We start from the raw sequence: 14,893 nt of genomic DNA, 5'->3' as shown, positions 1-14,893 counted from the left end.
GATATTTGAGCTGAAACTTAGCAAACCTATGCATAGCCATAGCATACACTCAACGCTAAAGGACAGCATATTTCAAGCAGCTCAGGAGCTTGTCTGCGTTGGTGGCAAGATGAAACAACCCAACTCTGGGCAGGGTAAACCACAGCATTTCAAGACAGGATATCAGAATATGTTAAGGTTCCCCTTTCCACCCCAAATTCCAAACACTGCTCTTGTTTTGCCAACAGATGAAAATATACCATTTCCCCTGGACTTTGGAGAAAGGTGAGGTGCACTGGGGACTCAGTGTTTTTTTGTTGCTGCTAATTTGTCTTTTAACTTTGATTCTGAATTTTGTATTTATTGCTGGTTGGTTTTTTTTACTGTTAAGTTTATTTCGAGGTTTATGTATCTCCACCTTGAGACCTTCAAGCAAAGGGAGGATTATAAATGCTTAGTGTGTGTGTGTGTGTGTGTACACACTGGGTGCAATTTTCTTTTTTGGGGGGAGGGGCAGATGAGGTAAATCTGCTTCCCTTAAGAAATTAGGGTTTCAAGGGTATGGCAGAAGGTTTAACCTCTTGTGTCCGTGATAGTAGCAAGTCACTTTTTCTAATCAAGTCAATGGCTGCCATCCACTCTTATGGGATGGGGGGTGGGGACAGCAGTAAGCTCTGCTTGTGGAGACATCGTTGCCTATGAGCCAAACATGAGCCTTCTGCCTACTGTCTTCCACACTGCAATGTGTGTCCCCTGCATAGAATCCCTGGCCATCCCCGACTAGGATCCTGCTAATTGCAACTTTAAAAAGCAGCAGCATAGGTTTCAGGAGTTCCTCTAACTAAAACTAGGCTGATCATGTGCATATTTCTGCTTATTAGTGCCTAAGCACACTAAGCCTTCTCAAGAGCAGAAAAGAAACCTCACAGGGGAATGCCGATTTTCAACCTCGGAATTATTCTGTAGGCTTAACACTAGAAAGTTAAGCTTCTTAAGAGGAAAACGTGCCGTACCTTGTTTGGCATCATCACAAGCTGCTGTCCTTTGCAGATAGAGCCCGATTCCAGCTTTCCCAGAACTACCGTGCCCATATCCTTCAACATGGAAAAAAGGTTGTTTTTTAAATCAGCAAAACAGAATCTACTGCACTTTACAAAAGAGAACATCTGGCATAGTGCTAAGGAATTTCAATCAAAGCAGTAAGGAGCTTTTGCTGGACATAAATTAAACCCAAGGGGTAAAATATTGGGAGTAACCACTAGTTAACTGTATGCTCACACCTACATGTTATCACCCTTATATTTAAGATCACACGAGAGCACCTCCTTACCACCAGCAACTGCACCTTGTTAGGTGGCCACACAGTCACTCTGAGGATAGGGTAGGATTGGATTGGATTCCAAAGATTCCCACCCCTCATTCAAGGGGAACTCCCTTTGACAGAGGAAGAAAATCTTTGTATCCAACTCCATGTCTAAGCAACTCTCAGGCAGAGATACTGTCCAATTTATAGTTCCACTGATACCAATGGGGAAAGTTTAATGTTTAAAATTCTGCTTAATTCTCTCATTCAAGTGAATGGGACTCAGTACTCAATGCTCACTGAATAATGTGACATGTGCATTTCAGTTCATCTCAATTTTTCATTGCGAGAAAATTACACATATTGCTGTGACATTACATTTACAGAAAATGGAACCAGAAGAGTACATTAAGGGTGCACGCACACACACTCCAGCTCAGTCACAGAATAACAAAGTCTTCAGCTTCAGAACTATAGGTTGCATGTTTTAATAATTCTTTACTGCAAGGAAATGTTCTGAAATATTACTATGAGTTGTATTTAATGTTGCGCTAGAGAGATGATTTAGTGAGCGCAAATGATCTCTCCTCTCTTCTCTCTGCACATTCTTCTAGGGCTTCTCTAGGGCAGGCTTTGGATTAACATATTTGGGGGAAAGAAGGAAGCAGCCATGAGATCAGCCACGAGACACAGCCGAGCAACTAAAGCAATTGTGTCATATCTTCAAGGTAGCTGTTATTTGTGTACCTTATATTTATCAACAATTGGCAGCCTGATTGGTCCATCAACCGGTCTGTTGAAATTTGGCAAATTATCCAGATATGGAATAAATGGTAGCCCGCTGAAAAAGACAGGAGGGAAAATAATGTCATGCAAATCCATGGTATGTCTTTTGTCGTGTTTAAGATTTTGAGCTATAATGGTTCTCGGAGACAGTTAACTTCTGACACAGTAACATTCTTCATGAGATGAATATACCTGCATCACATTCATGAATCACCAACTTTTAAAGCTGATGTATAAGCATAAATTCTACCAAATCTGATATAAAGTTATTTCCCCTATCCATCATAAAGATATCTAAAGATTCCTAGGAACTGTACTAAGAGTTCTTGCTTGCAATCTTAACCAAGGCAACAAAAAATACAGACAGGAGCTCTAACTTTGAAAATGTAGCTTCGAAAATAGTTCAAAACTACCAACCTACCAGCAGTGCTTAAGTTTTAACCTGGATCAAATCCGCAGATAATCATATTTGTAACAGAAAGGATTTGCAGAAGGGCTATTTGAGCAGCCACTTACCTTGTGCTCACATCAGTACTGGCCTGATCACTTTTCTTCAAGCACACAAAAAAAGTATCAGCTCACAAACTGGGGTGTCTCTTCATTGGTCTACAGCACTCTCCCCCCTCAGTGCTCTAGGCCAGGGGTTGGCAAACTTACAGGGCTTTGGGCCGGTTTCTCCAGCGCCGATTGCGCAGCAGGCCAGAGGGCGCATGCCCATACACGTGTGCACACGCTGTTTCCGGTGCACTTCTGGGTTGGTGGAGTGCCGGAAATAGCTTGTGCGCATGCGCAATGCCTCCTCAGACCCGGATGTGCACCGGAAATGAGGCTTGCGTGTATGCTATTTCTGGTGCACTTCCAGGAAATAGCTTGTGCGCATGTGCACAGGCCTCCTCAGACCCGGATGTGCACCAGAAATGACGTTGGTGCATGCACACAAGCTATTTTCAGTGCTCCGCCAGCCCAGAAGTGGGCAGTCGCGCTGTGATGCGCCGATAAGAGCGGGTGGCGGCAGCGGGCGTCGCTGCGGGCCGGGTAATTGAGTCCCGTGGGCCGGATAGCTTGGAGACGTCTGCTCTAGGCAATCACTAAGAGGTTGGCCAATGGCAATCTTCCCATGGGCCTGCTCTCCCCAATACTCTGAACGGCTACCTGGGCCTAAGCTGAAACTGTCTGTTTCAGAAAGTTTCCTCTTGACCCAGATTGGAAGTGTGCTGCCAGCATAGCTGTCAACCATCCCTGCTGTTCCCCACTGCTATATACATAGCCACCAACCCTTCCTGCTGTTTCCCAATAAGGGAATTTCCCACCAAAAAGGGAAAGGTTGACAGCTATGGTGCTGTGACAGGCACCAACAGGTCTGTCAGGCTTGCTCTTGTCAATGATGATAATGATGATATAACAACAACAACAACAACAACACTCCACCCATCCAGCCACTCCGGGCAGCTTCCAACAGGATATAAAAACACAGTGAGATATCAAACATTTAAAACTTCCTGATACAGGACTGCCTTCAGATGTCTTTGGAAAGTTGTGTAGTTTAGGCAGGTGCTTGAAACTCACTTGTTCAGGCAGGCCTTTTACAGTTAATGGTGGTGGCCGCACTGAAGTGTGAAACTGTTTTGATTCTCTGTTGCTATGTGGGTCATTTTATTAAGACTACTTCAATATGATTTTACAGGGTTTTATGTGTTGGAAGCCGACCAGAGTGGCTGGCGAAACCCAGCCAGATGGGCGGGGGTATGTATGTATGTATAAATAAATAAATAATAATAATAATTATAATTATGCAGCGACTTTTTGCATTTGCTGCTTTGCATCTAGCTCTCCACAGAAAAGCAGGGCATTACATTAAATACAATAAAGATAAAGATACATACATATACCAAGGACAGAAGTCCGATTGTTCCTTGAGGTTTGCTCCAGTCAATCCAGAGCAGGGCATGAAGTGAATATCTTTTTTCGGATTGAAGCCAACTTTCTTCAAGAATGGCACCAATTTCTCTTTACATTCCTCATACCTGAAAGTTTCACCCAACAGAAGAAAAACCTTAACAGACTTTGGACAGTCTTGGAACAGCTATGTCAAAGGTGCTGGGGTGAGACAATGGGGCCAGGAGTTGTGTGATACTACCAGTTTCTCTCTACATTTCACCTTGCAACGCTTTCTTGATGGATTTGAGGTTGAATCAAGTTCAAGTGAACATCTTTCCCAAATAGCAGACCTCTAAAACCACCTGCCTTTATCCAGAAACTTTGATCAAGCTGTTTATCTGCCAACAATCATAAGCGCCAATGTAGAAGGGAGGCAATAAAGAGCAGGGGTGGGCAGACTTGTTAGATCTGCTTTGTATTAGAATCTGAAAATCTACCAAAATCTAGCAAGAACCAGATGGAAGACACACATGCCAAATGAAAGAACAGGTTGTCTCTATGTTCATTCCGATCCTAGGATTCATTTTCACACCAGAACTGAACTGAGCTCATGGTTCTTTCATACAAAAGCCCACTCCTGGTTATCCTTTCTTTATTATAGTGGGCTAATGGAAAGGGGAGTGGGGCAAAAGGTCCCTTTTAGTCGTGGTTATTGTTAAGCAATTGGGAGCCACAAATCCGTGCCAATCTACTGTAAATTCGCAGGTATCTTTGCCCTCCTCTACTATAAGGGATAGTCCTTGTATAAACAGGTTTAGAGGTTTGTGGGAGCGAGGATAATGGCATTGTGGTAGCCCCTGTAAGACTGTACTGTGTCAGAATGCACATGGGTGAATCTGGCAGTCTTATTTGCAAAGCACAGGCTTAGTATGTAAGGGGGAGATGTGAATTAGCAATTGCTCACTTATACTAGGTCAGACTATTCATTCAGCTAGGTCAGCAGTGACAGCAGATGCCCAGTCTCTCAGACAAATCAGGGGTCTTCCCCCACTGCTTACTACCTGAACCTTTAAAGGGGATGACAGGAACAAAATCTAGGACCCCTGAGTTATTAAGGTAAAAGGTAAAGGTAAAGGACCCCTGGACGGTTAAGTCCAGTAAAAAACTATGGGGTTGTGGTGCTCATCTCGCTTTCAGGCTGATGGAGCCGGTGTTTGTCCACAGACAGCTTTCTGGGTCATGTGGCCAGCATGACTAAACCGTTACTGGCGCACGGAGGACCGTGACGAGTGCCATGAGCTATTATAGCCCTTACTACAATATTCAAGGAAATAGACCATATTTAAACTTATTGTGAAGGCAAAAATGACAGCAAGAAAACTTCCTTGTGCATCAGCGGACCTGAAATAAGCTCCTATAGAAAACAGCCAGAGATGGGCTCTTCATCATGTCTAATTTGAGGGATTATTCCAAATTCTAGGGGCTGTTCCAGTGAAGTCCTTCCTGTCCCCATTCTAACTAACTACTGTGAGGGCTTATAAAAGAGGGCTTGATTATCTGACTGCTTGATGATCTGATTGCCAAATGAATACTAAGGTGGTAGAGCCACATGCAGGAATGTTAGTTATGGGCCAACAGGGCTTGTGTGAAAAAGAGTCCTGTACTTCTGCAGCATGCATTTCAGTCATGTAATGGGAGTGATCTTGCACCACAATGTTAACATTTAATCTTCCCTGTAGCTCTGGAACAACTCCACCTGAGTTTCCAGAATTTAGGACAACAGGGTATATTAGGTTGGAGAAGACCAATCCCATTTCTAATACAAAAAGATAACATACACACTGTAGATAAAGCACGTAAAAACAAAACAAGAATTTAACAAGAGTTCTACTCACCTTTCATTGCTCCAGTTCACAGTTGGATCATCCATTTTATTAATAAGAACTATTAAATGTTTTACACCTGCAGTTTTCGCCAACATGGCATGCTCTCTCGTTTGTCCCCCTTTCTCAAAACCAGTTTCAAACTCTCCTTTCCTTGCAGAGATAACCTAGTTGGAAGGTAGATAAATCAACAATGTTTGAATTATTAGGGCTATAGCTCAATTCCTTGCTCTTCTCCAGTTAGAATTAAGAACTGTCAGAGATTTTAGGCCTTGCAAGGTGACCTATGTTGAGGATTGCTCCTTTAAGTCAACTGTTCAAGTTACAGGTGGGTAGCCGTGTTGGTCTGCCATAGTCAAAACAAAATAAAAAATTATTTCCAGTAGCACCTTAGAGACCAACTAAGTTTGTTCTTGGTATGAGCTTTCGTGTGCATGCACACGAAAGCTCATACCAAGAACAAACTTAGTTAAGTCTCTAAGGTGCTACTGGAAATAATTTTTGTTTCAACTGTTCAAGTCATCTCAAGGCTACAATTTTTATATAAAAAGCCATTATCTTACAACTACTAATTCCTTAGGAACGGGGGTGGGGAACCTCAGGTTCAGGGGCCAAATGTGGCCCTCCAGGCCTTGATATGGCCCTCAAAACTTTCCACAAGCCTCACCATTCATTGTCCCTGCTTTCCACCCCAAATGTTTTTGTATGGTTAGGTGTCCTTGAACTCTACTAACGGCTCTTTCTCGTCCAGATGGCGGATCGAGATGGGCGTGCAAACAAGTGTAGAAAGTTTTCTACTATACAAAGGTAAAAATTAAATTTGTTGCTCCATTCAATTTTGCCTCTACACCCACCCCTGCACTGGCATATGACCCATTGACCCATGCTGAAAAAGGTTCCATACCCCTGCCTTAGTCAATGCATACACAAAGTAAAAAATGAAATAAAATGAGACCCTGAAACAGCTCACTACAGCTGCAAGAAACGTACTTCAGTAAAAAAACAGGAACAGGTCATCAGCTAAACATCTGCCAAGGACTCCTTAACCCAGAGAGGGACTGAATGATTTCTTACCAACACAGCTAGATCAGCTTGAGAAGCACCGCCGATCATATTTGGGACAAAGCTCTTGTGCCCTGGAGCATCTAATATTGTGAAGTGTTTCTTCTCCGTTTCGAAATAGGCACGGCCCACTTCCACTGTTTTACCTTTGTCTCTTTCTTCCTGGTTTGTGTCCAAGGCCCAGGAGAGGTACCTACAGGGAGAGGGGAAAGAGTGATCACACTAGCACTGTGCAGCTCAATGGTTCTCAAAAGCAATCTAGGCACAAAAAATGTATCTGAACATCCCCAGGAACTTGCAAGAACTGGGCAAGGCAGCTGAGTGTGCTTTCAAAGCCCAGAGTTCTAGCATGCAACTGAAGGAGAGTATTTCTAGAAAATGTGTACCCACTGCCTTGCTAGCCATCTTCAGGAGAAGAAAGGGTTAGGGAGTAACCCCTACATAAATCCAGAGTGGAGTCCCTAAGGAAGCTGGATGGCATCTTGTACGCTTCCTTTAGGCAACTCCTGCAGCCAAGCTGGTGCCAGATGTATTGCTTTCCTTTCCTTTGGAACACATCAGTGAGGCTGAGAGGGGAGGTCTTGTCGTCTGGGCAACCCAGGACCTCCATATACACTGCCCAGGCTTGTGCCCTAGAGACTATCACTTCAGTGATGCAAATGCAGCAAAGTTACTCTGAGTAGGACTAACAATGGCTGCAACCCATCGTCTCACAGCACTGTTCAACTACAACAAGTAAGAGAGGCTCCTCTTCACTCAGCACCTAAGCTGGTATTCTCCTAAATTAGAACCTGCTCCCCAGGAACTTTATCTATTTCTTGCCAAAGAAAGAAGAAAAAATAATCCACATAGGTTAAAGCATGTTCATCATAAGATGTAGGGGGGCTTCATACCAGGTTTCTCTGTTTTTTTCTTTAGCTTCTCTTTCATATTTTTCAAGTGTTCTTTTATCAACCATGCCTGTCAAGTACCTAGAAACAAAATAATTTGTATGTTGTTTACAATGTAGAAGCTGCCTATAGAAAGCAGCTTTATTTTTAAGGAGATAGAATGAGGTGGTAAATAAACTATCAGAAAGGTAAATAAACCATCCATATGGCCCACTGCTTCATTGGCATACACAGCTGCATATAAAGATAGCTAATCCAAAGAAAATAGTTAAGACAAGCTGTTTTGGGACTACAATTCCCACCATCCCTGATCATTGGTTCTGCTAGATAGGAATGGGGGTTATAGCCCAAAAACAGTTTGGGAAACCCTGGACTAGTTTGTTGCATGAGAAGCAGGTTTTGATCAAACATTTACATTGAGAAACAGCAATTAGTATGGGCATATGACAATTTTGTAATCTATATCAGGACTGGGGAAACCTGTGGCTCTCCAGATGTTGCTGGACTCCAACTTCCATCATCTCTATTGGTCATGCTGGCTGGGGCTGATGGGAGTTGGAGTCCAACAACATCTGGAAGGCCTCATGTTCACCATCCCGGTCTAAACTGTAGAACTACAGGAAAGGTTAGAAAAATGTCTATAGGCATTTATTACCCAACAAATTTAAAGTGCTACTTCACAATAGATGGGAAACAATTGGAAAGAGATTCAGACTAATGCTGCATTACAGGTAGGTCTACGTGAACAAAAGCAATCAAACACAAATTTTTCAAAGATAAATTAAGCTGCTTACATTATTTGTCCTCCAATTGTTGATTTGCCAGCATCTAGCAAAAAAATGGAGAGAGCAATTTAAAAAAAAAAGAAAAATGGATTTTCAAAGTAAGCTTTCCCTGACCACCTAAGCTACTTCCCCATTCCATTAAAGTGTTGGATTTCCCCATCATGATGTTCTTTTGTCTTTCATATTAGTACTGTATCACCAATGATGCGGGGTCAAAATTTGTCTGTGGAAACGCTAAGAAAAATCTTCCATTGTTATAAATTTTCCTTTTCTAAAAATGCATTGTTCATAAAATGATTTAGCAACAAAATGAATGGATCCAATAATGGAGTTTAACTGGGCAGTATGAGAGTTAAGTTGTTCAGTAAAGGAGGATGCAATGAACATATGAAGGCACACAAAGTGTGCAAATGATTTTGGAAGGATGTGAAGCAAATCATGCCCATTTCTATTTTATGTATGCTGCTGCATCTGTTTTTTGGTTTGTTTTTTTTAAGTCCACAGCATTAGTTCTAGATGTCAAGTGTCCTTAACAAGCATTTTATTTATTTTACTCTCCCTGCAAGGAGACTTATTATTAAGGAGAAAGAGCCCAGACACCACGTCATATGAGCAAGCAGGAATTCTAATGAGCAGTTCCTCCCCCCTCCCTGCTGCATTATGCATTAACCAACCATTTTAATTTCAGGTTTATCAGCTTTATGCATAACTGCAACCTAGTCATTTAATTTACAGGCAATGCATATGGTAGAGCAAGTGTAGGAAAACTTTGGCCCTTGATATTGCTGAACTACAACTCCCATCAGCCTCAGCAAGCGTGGCCAGTGGGATGGGAGTTGTAATTCAACAACATCCGGAGGGCCAAAGGTTCCCTACACCTGTTCTAGAGGCATTCCTGCATAGCAGGCACCACTGGACCTACCCTGACACACCCACTTGAAAGGATTCAGTAGCAAGCACTGAAAACACTGCTGTCTGAGACTCTAGAGCAGGGGTTGGCAAATTTTTGTGGCTTGGGCCAGTTCATGGTCCTGCAGATGCCACAGTGGGCATGGAGGAGGCATGTGCAGCTTCCCATTGGCTGCAGGGCCTTCCTGCAGCCAATGGGAAGCCGGCAAGCATCACGGAAGGCAGTCCCTGCTCTGCTCCACTCAGGTTTAGCGTGGTGCATGGGAGCCAACCGAATGGGTGGCAGGGGTCCATGGGCCAGTTAAATGACCCCCATGGGCCGCTTGTGGCCCATGGGCCTTAGGGTGCCGACCCCTGCTCTAGAGAGCTACTTCCAGTCAAAGAAGATAATACTGAGCTAAGCAGACAAATAGTGTGATCTAGATTATGACAGCTTCCTATGCTTCAGATGTCTACTCAGCAATAATCGTGAATGAGTCACTCTCTGCTGCACCTATTTGTTTTGGTGAGACATGGAATAAAGGAAGGGTTGACTATGCACGCTATTCTGAACTCTTCCAAGGAGAATAATTGTTATGTTGCCGTCCTATACAATCCCCTGGGACCAAGTCCCACTGAACTTCAAAGAAGACAAGCAAACTTACCATATTCTTTAAACTTTTGCCAATCTGTATGAAAGGCAAACCTTTAATTTTATATAGAGTCCAACACTAGGATCTAAAAAGGTATACTCTGAAAGCATTAAAGATGGTCCCAGTAATAACATCAGGTTAAAAAACATATTATGCACCCACCCTTCCTGTGCTTATCAGCAACTTACCTACATGTCCAATGAATACTACATTTACATGTTCTTTTTTGGGAGCACCTGGTGGTGCTATCAAAGATTTAGGTTTTGGTAGCTCCTCTTCCTCCTCCATCATTTCCGGGGTGCCTTCCTCGGTAGGTCCTGCATCTCCAGAAGGTCCACTTGCTAACTCAGGTTCAATAGCTTCTTCTTTGTGATCCCATGATTCTTCAGGGGACATTTCCGTTTCTCCGTTTTCTACTGGAATTTAACAAAGAGTTTATCTGAACAAATGGAAAATTTTCACCTGCTTTCTTTTACGAGAAAACAAAAGGTTAGTGATACTTCAAAGGCAGGTATGTTACATCTAAGCAGTTAAAAGTTCTATGGCTGCAAGTTCCATCTTTTCTGATCTTGTTCTGTTGGCTGAGGCTTCATTATCCAAAAGCTTTGTTCTAAACTGGACATTACAAGTCGTTTTCAAAGCATGCTACAATTCATTAGTATCAGCAGACTATTTTAACACGATAGAATTTTCAGTTGCATAACACACACAAAATACGTCAAGATTATACAGTTTTTGAAGAGATTATAGTTTTTGTACACTTGTTTATTAATTATGTTGTTGTTATTGTTGTTGTATTACTCAGAAAGTTTATGAGGATGACTGAACACTTGTTCTCTTCCTTCCTCATGTTGAGAGTGCTTCAAATAGAATCATAGAAATGGAAGGGACCACGAGGGTCATTTAGTCAAACCCCATGCAATGCAGGGGTCTTGCCCAACATGGGACTCGAATTTACAACTCTGAGATTAAGAGCCTCATGTTCTACCTACTGAGCTAAATTTGCCCATGAAAACTGGTAAGTTTACCTAAAGTATGAGACTATTCGAGAATTTGAAGCATGACATCAATATACTCTTACTGGACATTCTACAACACAGGTGGGAAAAATATGGGTAGGCAGATTTCAGGCGTTTGAAATCTACTCATAGTGACACCAGGTGAAACTATGCTTTGAAATCTTGACCGTTGGGACTTCAAAGTGCAGCAGGAAACAGGATGAAAACCCTTTTGGAAACAGCCCTGTGCTGCTCTTTAAATCTTTGGTTTTTGAAGCTTTAAAGACCAGCTTGGGACTGCTTGCAAAACAAAGGGCTCTGTGCTGTTTGAAAACTCATCAGCTTTTGCAAACAGCCCCACACTGAACTTCTGGCTGCATGTGCACAGTCAAATTGAACAGGGTTTAACCCCTGTTCACGAGTTAAATCTGGCTCAGAGCTTGGATATGCACACTCTTTCACAGCAGTGGAATTGGTGTGCACAGTCAGTGAAGAACCAACACCCTGCCCTGCCCACTAGCTGGCATTGGATTGACAGCAGCTGTTTGGTAGGTAGGTAAGGCTTTAAAAGAATAGCCTCATGGGCTAAATTAGACACCCTGGAAGACATAGATTGGCTTGTGTGCCAGAGGTTCCCCATCCTTCAAATGAGACAGGGACAAAAGGGTGGCTTGAGGGAGTGTACAAACACTTGGTGGTATTCAAAGTTCTTGCTTCATTCAAGGAAGAGTTATGCTCATGGAAGCGGTTATTGTGTGAATGGAAGCTTCTTCTGTTTGCAGAATGAAAACATTAGATACCATTCACTTAGAATTAAGGAAAATGCTTGAGCACATGCTGATCGCAGAAGCAGTTTGTTTTCTGTATGAGATCACAGTCATTTTACACAAGAATTCAGTCTCATTCCCTCTCTTCAACCTGCACTGCTGCTTTTAAAAGTCCAGTTTAAAGTGGAAGAAGCCCTTCTCAATACTATCGTTTAACTGGTAGTCAGAAACCTTTGCACACCAACTTCAAATCACCCAGACTTTTTAGTAGATGTTCAGATCTACCTTCTGCCCACTGGCTTGAAAGATTTTCAAATACAGGTACAAAGGGGCTACACTATGTTGTGTCACAATAAAACAGCAGAGACTCAATTAGCAATATCTTCAATTAAGCAAGTCAAGTGCTATCAAACAGCACTTCTAGCTGTATTACTTAACTGCACTTACCAACTGGTTCTGAGATTTCCATACTGACTGCAGCATTTGACCCTGTTGAAAGAGAATCAAATAAAGAATGTTAAATATGTGACATTAACTCAAGATGCCATGGTTAAACATGTGTTTAGAACACAGCATGTTAGCAAAAGTTTAACAATGTACAGTGGTGCCTCGCAAGACGAAATTAATTCGTTCCGCAAGACCTTTCGTCTTGCGGAAATTTCGTCTTGCGAGGCACCGTTTCCCATAGGAACGCATTAAAATTTAATTAATGCGTTCCTATGGGGAAAAAAGTCCGGGGGCCCTTTCCGACCGGCACCGGAGCAGTGCTGCTGTTCGCTTGCTGCAGCCTTAAAACACGGTGCCGCGTGGCTCCGGTGCCGGTCGGGAGGGGGGCTGTTGGATCGCGCCCGCCCACCCAAGATGGCGGGCGCAATCCAACGGCCCCCCTCCCGAATGGCACCGGAGCCGCGCAGCGGCGCGTTTTAAGGCTGCAGCGCTGCTGTTCGCTCGCTGCAGCTTTAAAATGCGGCACGGTCCGGTGCCGGCTTACAGTGGTACCTCGCCAGACGAATTCGTCTTGCGAAGCCCGGCCATAGATGAATTCGTCTCACGTGTCAACTAAAAATTCGCAAAACCCTTTCGTTTTGCGAGTTTTTCGTTGTGCAAGGCATTCGTCTTGCGGGGTACCACTGTATCCTAAATCACATAATTAGATCCACTTTAGATTTTCCAGCAAACACATGCATATTACCTTCACAAGGTGACAGCTGTTCCTCTTGTGAAGATTCTGCTGATGCCCCTTAAACAAATAAGAGATTCAGCATTGATATAAATACAGAGATAACGGCCTTCAATAAAAACCCAAGAACCAGAACAGCCAGCAAATCTGAAGTAGAAACAAGGAAAGGGTTCTAGGCTTTTCACCCTACTGTTTGCCCCCTTCCTATTCCCTGAACTCCTTAAAATAGCAAGCGTTGAGACATGCACAAGAATCTGTTTGGTGAGGTTTTTGGGACGCTTTGCCCTGTTTTGCATGCGATGCTAACCCATTGTTTAAAGCAGCAGAAAGCCTTGAAATTGTGCGCTCTCTCTCTTCTTCCAGCAATGCCACGACATCAAAAGCAACCAGTTTTAAATGAACTAAAGTTCCCTGTAACACTCAAACTCAGGGAACTCTGGTTAGACAGAGGTTTGCTAGTAAGCCAGGATCATACGCCATGGCTTGACCTTGGCTTGCTCAAACAAGCCATAGATTAAACTAATCAGTCATGATATAATGTGGAGTTCTGGTCAATTTAAAAAAAGCTTCTGAACATGCTTGGGTGGGGGTCCAAGACCAAGGCTCACTGCTGCTCATTCATGTACCAGTAATCCTAAAACATGGCTTACTGTTGCAATGCTAAAAGTGCCCTTTTAAAATTTGTCACTTTAAAAACAATCTTTTTTTGCAATGTGGCACACCAAAAGCTATCTATTTGCCTGTATCATCAAATGAATCAGACTCCAGAGGTTGTGATTCTAATGGCCCTGTTGTAAGCAGAATCAAAGTACTTTACAAACATGTTGAACTTTGAAGCACCACAGCGGTTAGGAGTAAACTTCCAAGTATCATGCAGAAGGGAGAAGGGAGATCTGGTGGTTTGTTTCCCAGATTCCCTACCATCTGGCTGATACAAATATGAATTTGAAATGCTTCTGAAGCCCTTAAATTTCATTTTAATACATTTGAACTTAGTTCACGATAAAAATAATGCATTGCTTAAAGCTGGCAAGATCAAATACAGACAAGAATATTCACATAAAAGAAACTAAGTTCCAAAACAGCAAACTGAGAAAAAGAAAATACAAAAATGCACTAAAACACCAAACTCGGGGAGCAAATTTCCATAAGCCATAGGTAAAGGTAAAGGAACCCCTGACAATTAAGTCCAGTTGCGAACGACTCTGGGGTTGTGGTGCTCATCTCGCTTTACAGGCTGAGGGAGCTGGCGTATGTCCACAGAAAGTTTTTCCGGGTCATATGGCCAGCATGACTAAACCGCTTCTGGTGAAACCAGAGCAGCGCACGGAAATGCCGTTTATCTTCCCGCCGGAGGGGTACCTATTTATCTACTTGCACTGCATGCTTTCGAACTGCTAGGTTGGCAGGAGCTGGGACCGAGCAACGGGAGCTCACCCTGTCACGGGGATTCGAACCGCCGACCTTTCGATTGGCAATCCCAAACGGCACAGTGGTTTAACCCACAGCACCACCTATCCATAAGCCATAATGCCCAGCAAAATCTGGTTATATTTGGTACTCACTTATTTTTCACATTTAAAATAACGAATCTCTCTTTTGGTGTAGGGTGGGAATTAGATGTGTGTTTGTACACCTAGCTTAGCATTTGGCAGTAATTCAGAATGCTGGCTTACAGCACACCAGTGGATTTGTAAAGTAAACGTACTGTCTGCTCACACTACTACAGGAACCAGACTCTCAGCCACTTTCCTTTGGTTCTGCTTGCGTTGCAGGCTCCAAAAGAATAGAGCAAAGCAGGCCATGCTGGCAGAAGGCCAATATTACAGGCACGAAGGGTG

The 14,893-nt window shown here is 43.0% G+C and overlaps 1 protein-coding gene across 2 annotated transcripts in view; it reads right to left on the bottom strand.

Annotated features, from left to right (window-relative positions):
* The window catches only part of GSPT1 (G1 to S phase transition 1), a 35,149-nt gene that overhangs the window by 6,232 nt on the left and 14,024 nt on the right, over nucleotides 1-14,893 (bottom strand). Inside the window, exons 2-11 of one of the 2 annotated variants that reach the window (XM_033167995.1) lie at nucleotides 13,065-13,112; nucleotides 12,320-12,361; nucleotides 10,296-10,523; nucleotides 8,576-8,609; nucleotides 7,785-7,862; nucleotides 6,904-7,084; nucleotides 5,842-5,996; nucleotides 3,952-4,092; nucleotides 2,030-2,123; nucleotides 993-1,073 (exon numbers count right to left, since the gene is read on the bottom strand). In XM_033167995.1, the coding sequence (XP_033023886.1) occupies nucleotides 993-1,073; nucleotides 2,030-2,123; nucleotides 3,952-4,092; nucleotides 5,842-5,996; nucleotides 6,904-7,084; nucleotides 7,785-7,862; nucleotides 8,576-8,609; nucleotides 10,296-10,523; nucleotides 12,320-12,361; nucleotides 13,065-13,112 (1,082 nt within the window). The remainder of the gene's footprint in view (nucleotides 1-992; nucleotides 1,074-2,029; nucleotides 2,124-3,951; nucleotides 4,093-5,841; nucleotides 5,997-6,903; nucleotides 7,085-7,784; nucleotides 7,863-8,575; nucleotides 8,610-10,295; nucleotides 10,524-12,319; nucleotides 12,362-13,064; nucleotides 13,113-14,893) is intronic. The other variant, XM_033167996.1, reaches the window with a different exon arrangement.

The sequence above is a fragment of the Lacerta agilis genome, chromosome 13, assembly GCF_009819535.1.
Source record: "Lacerta agilis isolate rLacAgi1 chromosome 13, rLacAgi1.pri, whole genome shotgun sequence".
In the NCBI taxonomy this organism is placed as follows: Eukaryota; Metazoa; Chordata; class Lepidosauria; order Squamata; family Lacertidae; genus Lacerta; species Lacerta agilis.
The sequence above is the reverse complement of the archived record's forward strand: the minus strand, read 5'-3'. Positions and strand labels throughout refer to the sequence as shown.